Source organism: Dendrobates tinctorius, unplaced genomic scaffold (genome assembly GCF_039654945.1).
Source record: "Dendrobates tinctorius isolate UK_male_01 unplaced genomic scaffold, ASM3965494v1 ptg000158l, whole genome shotgun sequence".
NCBI classification, from domain to species: domain Eukaryota; kingdom Metazoa; phylum Chordata; class Amphibia; order Anura; family Dendrobatidae; genus Dendrobates; species Dendrobates tinctorius.
The window spans coordinates 15,514,842-15,525,673 of NW_027361825.1; the positions used below are offsets into that span (position 1 = coordinate 15,514,842).

The window sequence follows — 10,832 nt, forward strand, 5'->3', positions numbered from 1 at the left end:
GGGCCTAACACCGTCTGAGCCTGCCTCCTGAGACATATATTTTGAATGTGTACGCTATCCATACATGTTATCTGGGGATACGGTACCCTTTCTAACCTTTGTGCAATCACGTGCAATCCATACTGGGCCTAACACCGTCTGAGCCTGCCTCCTGAGACATATATTTTGAATGTGTACGCTATCCATACATGTTATTTGGGGATACGGTACCCTTTCTAACCTTTGTGCAATCACGTGCAATCCATACTGGGCCTAACACCGTCTGAGAATGATAGATGGGGCCCACCATACACTGGAACATTCCAAAGGTGGACATCAGACACTGGAGCAGCATTTACAGGGCCCATTATACACTAGAGCATTAGAAATGGGGCCCATTATGTTTGGAGCATTATTTGGGCCCATAAGACAGTAGAGCTTCATCCATGGGGACCAACATATACTGTAGCATTATGTGGAGCTCATCATATACTGTTTCAAACATTATATGGGACCAATGATTCTGTATGGAGAAATAGATGGGCCTCGTCATGAGATGTAAAAAGTGAGGTATTTTTCATTGTACTATACCGCTATTTCTCTGCCGTATCGGAGCATGATGAGTTGTGGTATGTTAAAGGGGCGCTCTTTCGCACAGGGCACATGAAAACCTGGAGCCAGCCCTCCCCCCCCACAGTCTGTAGCCAAATAACCCCCATTTTTCAGTGCGTAACTTGTATTATGAAGTTAATTAAGGTTGACAAGCTTAAGTAAGAAGAATTGATGCTTTTGGCATTCAAATGGGCACTGTTGGTGTGTTTCCTGTCCTCCTCTCACTGCCGACTTTTATTCCCCATTGACTTACATTGGGTTTCGTGTTTCGGGACGACCCCGACTTTTCCCTATAATCGGACGATCTTGCTCGACCCGACTTTTGGAAAAGTCGGGTTTCACGAAACGAAACGCGACCCTAAAAAACCAAAAGTCGCTCAACTCTAATGGTCACTACATTATATCCTACTCTATAAATACATTATTTGTCTTACATTGTAGGGATCCCATGCCAAAAACTGTGTTACCAATACTTATACCATACCTTATGTATCACACAACACACTATGCAGTATAAAAAGACATATGGCATTAAAATAGTTCAGACCATTACAATTTTAAGATGTTGTTTGAGAACAGAATTGTCCGTAGAGTGTCTGGAATTGCACATACAACCAATGAATAAGATCCTTTATTGTAAGATCAGATAAAAACTTAAATCTTTCTATAAGGTTAAGGTATAAGAATAATGGTTTAAACATGTGTATTATGGCCTTGCAATTTGATTAGCATAGCAGAAACATTTGTTATTATTTTATCTTCTCATGCTTCTTCTTATAGCGGCTTTCACGTCTTTATTCTTTAAGCTGTAGATCAGGGGGTTCAGAAAAGGGACAGCAGCTCCATTAAGCAAAGATAAATATTTACTGATATCTAAATTTCTAGCTGAAGATGGTGTCACATATTGTAAGGATAGAGAAGTATAAAAACAGATGACAACTGTAAGGTGAGAGGAACATGTATAGAAGGCTTTACGTCTGCCAGTGCTAGAACGTATAGACAAGATGGTGCCAATTATGAAGATGTAGGAGATGAATATAAGGAAGAAAGGTATAAAACCAACAACAAGTCCCCCAACAATGTATATATAGAGCTGAAGAAATGATATATCATTGCAAGTCAAGTTTAGGAATGGTATAATGTCACAGAAGAAATGGTCCATCTTGTTAGACTTAAAACATGTTAATTTAAAGATCTCTATTATAAAAGTTAAGTATTCAAAAATACCACAAATCCAACAAATAACGACCAAAAGGGCACACCGTTTAAAATTCATGAGAAGATTATAATGTAAGGGCTTACAGATGGCAACATAGCGATCATAGCCCATAACTGCTAAAACCAACAGTTCATAACAAGAAAATAGCAAAAAGACAATAATTTGCACAAGACATTGATGAACCGAGACAATGTTATCTCCCGATATGAAATAAGTAAAGATTTTATGAAAAGTTATGGTAGAACAACTAATGTCCAAGATAGACAAGTTTGCCAAAAAAAAGTACATGGGAGTATGGAGATGGTTATCGAAACAGATAAGGAGGAAGATGGTGATATTACCTCCGAGAGTCATGAGATAAATTAACAGAACCAAGAGGAAAACAAAAGGATCGTCTGAGATCCCGGTGATGAAGAAATAGGTTATTAGGCTCACATTTTTATGATCCATGCAATTTATAACGTTTTTAAAAATATATCTAAATTTCAAGATGAAATTAAAATTGATTCAAGAAAAATGTGATTATGCCTTTATGTTACCTAAGGTTTTCAAATCATGCACAAATAACACAATACTTCACCAAAGCAATAGTTACAAGAGAAAACAATGATTGTACAGGATTTTCAGTATTATCTGCTATCTTATCCATACAAAAGTACTATTTGGTTAGATATATACTCTACAACCATGCACGCTGGTTTCAGTAAAATTCTTGGCCAAGGTGAAACATGACCCACGTAAATGATATATCCAGCTAACTATTCCACTGAAGTGCATAACGGCAACATGTGGCAGTTATTCTCCATGAATACATGGAGCGTGGTAGTGAGAGAAGGCTCGGTTTAAATAGAAAAAATAGCAGAATTACAAGGGCTTCCCTAAGGTCAATGATGGCCGATGGGATGAGAAACATAAAGGCGAGGAACCCAAAGGACACATTAATTTTCCTTCTTGTTATTACAGTAAGTATTAATGGAAATATTCTTTCCATTGTGTTTTCTTATTCCAAATGTGTTTTGTATACTGAAAAAATCTATTTTGACCAATATATTCCGGTATATGTCTTAGACACTTTTTACCCCTACTATGAAAGTTTTGGGAAGTATATAGAATATGGGACAAAGTGGAATTCACCATACATGTATAAAAAGATGCTATCATGTCCAGTAAGTTTTGTCCAACTCACCATTATAATTCCATTTGATTTGGCAGCAGCTACATGGCATTGGTTACTAAATCTTCTTTTGCCATCCATTATCATTAAGCAATTTTATTTTCTATAGCTGCCTGTAGTTAATTTGGTTCTCAAAAAAGGTTATTCTATCCGCTATTTAATGGGTGTCGAGCCACCCAGCCTATTTTCACCTTCCTGACCAGGCCAAATTTTTCAATTCTGACCAGTGTGGTAATAGCTCTGGTATGCTAAACATATCCTATTGACTCTGAGACTGTTTTTTCGTGACACATTGTACTTCATGACAGTAGTAAATTTAGGTCGATAAGATTTGTATTTTTTATGGTAATATTTAAAATTTCACAAAAATGTGGAAAAATGTGCAATTTTTCAACTCTGAATTTTCTTGCCCTTCAAAAATGTTCAAACCTCACAAAATAATTAGCAATAATAGCGATGAGCGAATGTGCTTGTTACTGCTCATTTCTCTCTCGACTCGACAGTGTGCTCGAGATGCTCGTTACTCGTCGAATATTTTTTAATGCTCGTGCGCAAGCTGGAATCACCGCCTCGCATGTTTGGTGGTTGTTAGACATCTAATAAACATGCAGGGATTGTCCGCCAGTCACTGTAATCTTCGTTGTAGCATTACTGTGATTGTTTAACCACATAGCGTCTTCCGGTCTATATAAGACCTGTAACACCATGCATGGCACAGTGTACGAATGGACACAGGCAGAGCAGGGAGAGATGCAGCGCTGCTCAGCAAGAGACAGAGTTTTAGATGCATATAGGCAGGGATTAGGCACCATTAATATTTCTTTCAACTGCAACAACAGCCCTTATTAAGGCTAATTATAATCAATATTCATACTGCTGTTAGTCTCACGGATGTGGCTTGTGGAACCACTGTGCCATTCACCGTAGAGAGTCTGGAGGGGCGAGACTAAGCGAACACCTATCTGTTCACTAGAGTCTCTGATGGTGAGGTTAGACTTGGCTCCCGCTGAACGCCAGGTGCCACTCCAGGGCAGACCAACAGACGTGCAGCAGCTGGACCCAGAGGACAGACTGGAAGGAGCAGCTGCAGGGTTTGAATTAGAATGCAGCAGACAGTTCGCATCAGACTGCAGCAAACAGAGTTCGCACATGAGTGCAGCAGACAGGGTGTTAGGGTTGGCCGAACACACTAAATAAAATGTTAGAATGAAGTGCGTTCACAACACAGAGTCCTCAGTCACGCTCGAAGGCCGCAACAATCTTGGTGGCATGAATGTGCTCAATTGGCTCCCAGGTCCTATCCTCTGGCCCATGACCCTTCCAGTCCACTAAATAAAATTTTTTGCCAAGTACCACCTTGGAACTGACAATCGTGTTGATCTCAAAGTCATCCGTCGACGTACCCGACGTCTCGGCAGATGACTCAGAAAACCGGGACATGTGAACGGGTTTCAAGAGGGACACGTGAAAGGTGTTGGTGATATTCAGGCGCAGCAGAAAGGACAAGCGATACACCACAGGATTAACCTGCTCCAGGACTTTAAAAGGACCTAGATAACGGGGAGAAAAGTTAGTGGACGCTATACGCAGCTTGAGCCACACTATGTTGCCGGGAGCAATGACAGGAGTGGGGTGGCGATGTGCACCAGCAGAATCCCACATTCTCTCCTTAGAAGCCTTGATGGCATCCTGTGCGTGGTCCCAGATGTCACGAGCTTCCACAGCCCAGTCTATCACCCTAGAGTCGGAAGACGAGATGGGCATGGGGATGGGAACATGCGGATGCTGAAATGGAGTCTGACCTGTAGAATCGGTGACCACATTGTTAAGAGCAAACTCTGCCCAAGGCAATGAGGATGCCCAGTCATCATTCCAGGCAGAGATGAAGTGAAGCAGGTATGTGACCAGAGTCTGATTGGCCTTCTCCACCAACCCATTCGTCTCGGGATGGTATGCTGAAGAGAGATTAAGCTCAATACTCGGCAGACGAAAGAGCTCTCTCCAGAACCAAGAAGCGAACTGAGGACCCGGTCACTGTCTATCTTGTCTGGCATGCCATGAAGACAGAAGACGTGCTTCACAAAGAGCGCAGCCAAAGCCCGTGCTGACGGTGTACGCAGAAGAGGAACTAAGTGTACCATCTAGGAGAAATTGTCGGTAACTACCCAGATGACTGTATTGTTACGGGACTTGGGCAAACCCACAAAAAAGTCCATCCCAATCATCTCCCAGGGCCTATCTGCCACCGGCAGGGGATGTAACAAGCCCGCGGGCCTCTGCCGGGATGGCCGATTCTTGGCACAGGAGACGCATGCCTGGACATAGTCCCTAACGTCGTGCGCCATTCGCGGCCACCAGAAGCTCAGATGTCCTTCTGATCCGAAATGTCCACCCACCCCAGACAAATAAGGCCAAGAGAGAACTTCCGGAAGGAGATTGAGGTACCAGAGTCTTGCCCGGAGGCACCGACTCAAGCAAAACTGGGCTACCGTTCGCAGACTCTCCGACAGGACGATAAGCCGAGGCTCGTCCCCATCCTCAGATGACGCAACAGAACGGGACAGAGCATCGGCGTGGAGATTCTTCTCCCCCGAGAGAAAATGGAGGGTGAAATTATATCGGGAGAAGAATAAGGACCATCTGGCTTGGCGTGAATTCAACCGCTGGGCAGTCTGCAGGTACAGCAGATTTTTGTGGTCGGTGAAGACTTGGAAGGGGAAACGTGTCCCTTCTAGGAGGTGTCTCCACTCCGAGAAAGCCAGTTTCATGGCCAGTAACTCCCTCTCCCCGATGGAATAGTTTCTCTCTGCTGGTGAGGTCTTGGAAAAGAAAAAACATGGATGTTTAGGACCTTGAGCATCCTTCTGGTACAGGACTGCTCTAGCACCGACAGAAGAGGCATCCACCTCCAATATGAATGGTTTATTCTCATCAAGATGGTGTAACACGGTAGCCCTAGCAAAATGAGACATAACAGAGATAAAGGCCTTGGAGACCTCCTCCGACCACAACTTGGGGTTAGCTCCTTTTTGGTGAGGGCTAGCAGTGGAGCTACTAGAGTAGAGAAGTGCAGGATGAACTGGCGAAAGTAATTAATGAACCTCATGAAGCGCTGTACTGCTTTCAGAGAGTGGGGCTCCTGCCAGATCATTACAGACTCTGAGATGATATAGCCAAGGAAAGGCAAAGACTCCTGCTCAACACACACTTCTCTAACTTAGCGAACAAGGAATTGGCGTGTTGGAGCTCCACGACTTTACAGACATTCTTTCGATGGGAGTCGATATCTGGGGAGTAAATAAATATATCATCCAGACAGACGAGTACCGAGGTGGATAATATCTCCTGAAAGATGTCATTAACAAAGTCTTGGAAAATGGCAGGAGCATTACACAGGCTGCACGGCATCACCAAATAATCGTAGTGGCTGTCCCATGTGTTAACGCAGTCTTCCATTCACCTCCTTCACAAATTCGTATCAAATTATATGCGCCACGCAGATCTAACTTCGTATATACCCTTGTTCCTCGTACTCTATCAAAGAGCTCCGAGCTGAGAGACCGAGAATATTTATTCTTGATAGTAATGGCATTAAGACCCCTGTAATCTATGCATGGATGTAGTTCTCCGTTCTTCTTCTGAACAAAGAAGAACTCAGCCCCGGGAGACACTGACTTCCTGATAAACCCTCTCGCCAGATTCTCTTTAATATATTGGGACATAGCCTCGGTCTCCGGGAGAGATAGAGGATAAACACGTTCCCATGGAGGCTCAGCACCTGGCAAGAGATCTATAGGACAGTCATAGGGGCGATGAGGTGGAAGAGTCTCCGCTGCCTTTTTGGAGAACACGTCTGCTTACGGCCAATAATGTTTAGGGAGAGGGGTTAGATCGGCGGTGAATTCAGATGTGGCAACCTGAACCTGAGTCCTCAAACATCTTCCATTACATGACCCACTCCAAGCTAATATGCTCCCAGTAGCCCTGTCAATAGGAGGGTATCCCTAATAACACCTTGTCGATACCCTTGGGAAGGACCAGCAACAAAATTATCTCCTGATGTTCTGGAGACTTGACCAAAGAGAGTGGAATGGTCTGATGTGTTATTTGTGAGGGCAATGCGGACCCATTTACCACCTGGATGGTAACTGGCTTGGAGAGCATCACTAGGGGTATTGTGTGCCGTTGGGCGAGGGCAGAGTACAAAAAATTGCACTCAGCCCCAGTGTTAGGGGCTGGCGGAACGCACCAAATAATGAAGATGATATAAGGAGCGTTCGCAGCCCGTGGTCCACCGTGCAGTGATGGAAAACTGCTGCTCAGTAATGGCGGAGGCTATACTGAAAATAATAAATTAACATACGTGGGTTAGCATCACCAGGTGTGCACAGGAGCGAGTTCTGTTCCTTCACAGAACCACAGTGCCGTGCAAAGTAAATACCGAAGCCTGTTAAGCTCACAGGACTCGGTTGAATGAGTGCTAGGATACGGACACAGGCCTCTGCCCCAAGGACACAGGATGTGAGTCCCTCTAGTCCACTAGGGCTCGGCACCGCAGCAGCGGTCCCAGCAGGAGATGAATGAATAGAATATATTTAACACACTAAGGCTGGTTTCACATTAGCGCTTTTTAAGCGCACGCACGGCCGGGGGTAGCTCCGCCCCCGAGCCGCCTCTCTGCCCGGCGTGCCCGCCCCTTGCTTGTAGCGCCGCCTCCTAGCGCACAGCGGCGCCTGCGATCGGCGCACCCTATCTTTAGCATAGGGTGCGCAGATCGTGCGCTAGTTGCGCTTTGACCTGCGCTGCGCACTTTTGACGGTGCGCCGTGCGCGCCAAAATCCGAAAAGTTTGATTTTGGCGCGCACGGCGCACCGTCAAAAGTGCGCAGCGCAGGTCAAAGCGCAACTAGCGCACGGCCTGCGCACGATCTGCGCACCCTATGCTAAAGATAGGGTGCACCGATCGCAGGCGCCGCTGTGCGCTAGGAGGCGGCGCTACAAGCAAGGGGCGGGCACGCCGGGCAGAGAGCCGGCTCGGGGGCGGAGCTACCCCCGGCCGTGCGTGCGCTTAAAAAGCGCTAATGTGAAACCACCCTAAGTGTGCACTGCACCGCTGTGGTGGATGCCACTAACCACCCTGACTGGGTAAGGAAAGCGCTACCTGTGCAAGGCGCTGTGCTGGCTGATGCAGTTACTTAGATGCCTTGTGCAGGGTGGCACAATATGGCGCTAAGAGAAGTGCTGTGGATAGAAAGCACAGTGGCGCTAGATGTGGGAATCTCCCTGTGGCCAGGGCATCCTTCACATGGTCAGCCAGACCTCTCCAGAATGAGAACCTTATCGGGCCACTCCAACTCAGAGACCAGCGTCCGGAACTGGATGGCATAGTGGCTGATCATGGATGAGCCCTGTGACAATGCCAGCAGCCGGAGTGCGGTGTCATGGGTGACTCTCGGTCCCAGGAAGACCTGCTTCAGAGTGCCCAAGAACAGTGAAGCATTCTGCACCACTTGATCACCATGCTCCCACAGCGGTGTGGCCCACTCCAAAGCCCTGCCCGACTAGAGGGAAATAATAAATCCCACCTTAACCCACTCAGAGAGGAATCGTGCAGCCAGCAGCTCCAGATGTATAGTGCACTAGCTCACGAAACCCCTACAAGAAGCACTATCGCCCGAGAACTTCTTAGGCAGCGGGAGGCGGGATAACGTCAGGGCAGGGATGGCAGTGGACACACGGGAGACAGCCTCCATGGCTGCCTAAACAGCGACCGTGGTAAAATCCACAGCTGAGGTTAAACACTCGAGATCCGCCAACCTGCCCCCCAGCTGCTGGATGTATCGGTGAAGTCGCTGCTTGTCCACCATTACTAGCCAGACCCTGGCGCTAGTAAAATGTTAGGGGCTGGTGGAACGCACCAAATAATAAAGATGGTATAAGGTGCGTTCGCAGCCCGTGGTCCACCGTGCAGTGATGGAAAACTGCTGCTCATTAATGGCGGAGGCTATATGGCAAATAATAAATGAACACACGCGGGTTAGCTTCACCCGGTGTGTACAGGAGCGAGTTCTGTTCCTTCACAGAACCGCAGTGCCACGCAAAGTAAATACCGAAGCCTGTTACGCTCACAGGGCTCGGCTGAATGAGCGCTAGGATACGGACACAGGCCTCTGCCCCAAGGACACGGGGTGGGAGTCCCTCTAGTCCACTAGTGCTTGGCACTGCAGCAGCAGTGCCAGCAAGGGATGAATAGAAAATATTTAACACACCAAGTTTTAAACTGCAGCGCCCTGGCAGACGCCACTAACCACCCCGACTGGGTAAGGAAAGTGCTACCTGCGCATGGCGCTGCGCTGGTGGATGCAGTTACCTTGGTGCCTTGTGCCAGGTGGCACTAAGAGAAGTGCTGTGGATAGGAAGCACTGGGGCGCTAGACTTAGCCACTACAAGGCGCTGACTCAGACTAAGATACCCTACAATATAAGTATCAAAGGGGGGTTTCTTAATGAGTCAACCACCAGTTCCATACATCCATCATCACACATACAAGTTACAATAACTGTCTATACTAGCACATGGCCGAGTGGCCATGCAAACTTTTTATAGCAGCGTCCTGCCGGACCTTCCTGATGGTCCAATCTGAGCTGGAGAAGGACCTGAGCATGTGACCTCCGATCTGCAATGAGAGATCGTCCCATGGGCATGCTCAGTGGAATGAAAGGAGGACTTAGTCCCTGGAGTAGCTTGCTGCTGACTAGCATGCATTGCTATAGCTGAACCAGAGGTGGCAGCAGCAACCAAACCCACAGTGCTAGTCTGAGCAGAGCGCCGGGATCGATGAGTCTGTTGAGCAGCCGCCTCTGTGGCTGGAGAGGAATGGGAGACCGCCGAAGGCAAGGCATGAGAATCCTGTTGTGCAGCGACAGGAAGCCAACACCTAACATTACCCCCCCTCCTAGGGCTCGCTCCTCTCTGAGCCTCGCTACGCTCAAATGCCGCAGCGAGAGGTGGAGCGCGGATGTTCTCCACTGGCTCCCAGGTCTGAGCCTCTGGACCATGACCCTTCCAGTCCATCAAATAAAACTTCTTTCCACGTACCACCCTGCATCCCACGATGGCATTAACCTCAAACTCGTCCGAGGACAGGTATGATGTCCCGGCAGATGACTCGGAGAACCGAGACATGTGGACAGGCTTACAGAGGGACATGTGGAAGGTGTCAGTGATAGCCAAGTGTGGTGGAAGGGCCAGACGATAGACCACAGGGTCGATCTGCTCATGGACCTTGAAGGGACCAATGGAGCAAGGTGCGAATTTAGTGGACTCGACCCGCAGCCTGATGTTACGGGCGGAGAACCACACTAAGTCGCCAGGAGCAAAGGTCGGAGCGGGGCGCCAGTGTGTGTCGGCGGAGACCCTCATTCTCTCCTTGGAGGCCCGGATGGCATCCTGAGTGCAATCCCAAATGTCACGTGCCTCCACCGCCCAGTCTGCCACCCTGGAATCGGTGGATGACACGGGCATAAGGACAGGGACGCATGGATGCTGGCCGTAATTAAGGCGGAATGGGGTCTGACCAGTGGAATCAGCCACAGCATTGTTCAAAGCAAGCTTCACCCACGGTAGCAAAGATGCCCAGTCGTCCTCCCTGGCCGAGACAAAATGTCGAAGATATGTGATCAGGGTCTGGTTGGCTCTCTCTACCAACCCGTTCGTCTCGGGATGATAGGCCGTGGAGAGATTTAGCTCAATACTGAGCAAATTACAAAGCTTTCTCCAGAACCGAGATGCAAACTGGGGACCCCGGTCACTCACTATCTTGTCTGGAGTGCCATGCAAGCGAAAGACA

The 10,832-nt window shown here is 47.5% G+C and overlaps 1 protein-coding gene across 1 annotated transcript; it reads right to left on the reverse strand.

Moving 5' to 3' along the window:
• Positions 1-1,345: 1,345 nt before the first annotated feature.
• On the reverse strand, positions 1,346-2,260 carry LOC141052163 (olfactory receptor 8G17-like). Its single transcript, XM_073549392.1, has one exon. It carries the CDS (start codon positions 2,258-2,260, stop codon positions 1,346-1,348), a length of 915 nt encoding a protein of 304 aa, XP_073405493.1.
• Positions 2,261-10,832: the final 8,572 nt, after the last annotated feature.

What these genes read in the sequence shown, in the direction of transcription:
- LOC141052163 (XM_073549392.1), bottom strand. Translation starts at nt 2,260, where the DNA reads ATGGATCATAAAAATGTGAGCCTAATAACCTATTTCTTCATCACCGGG.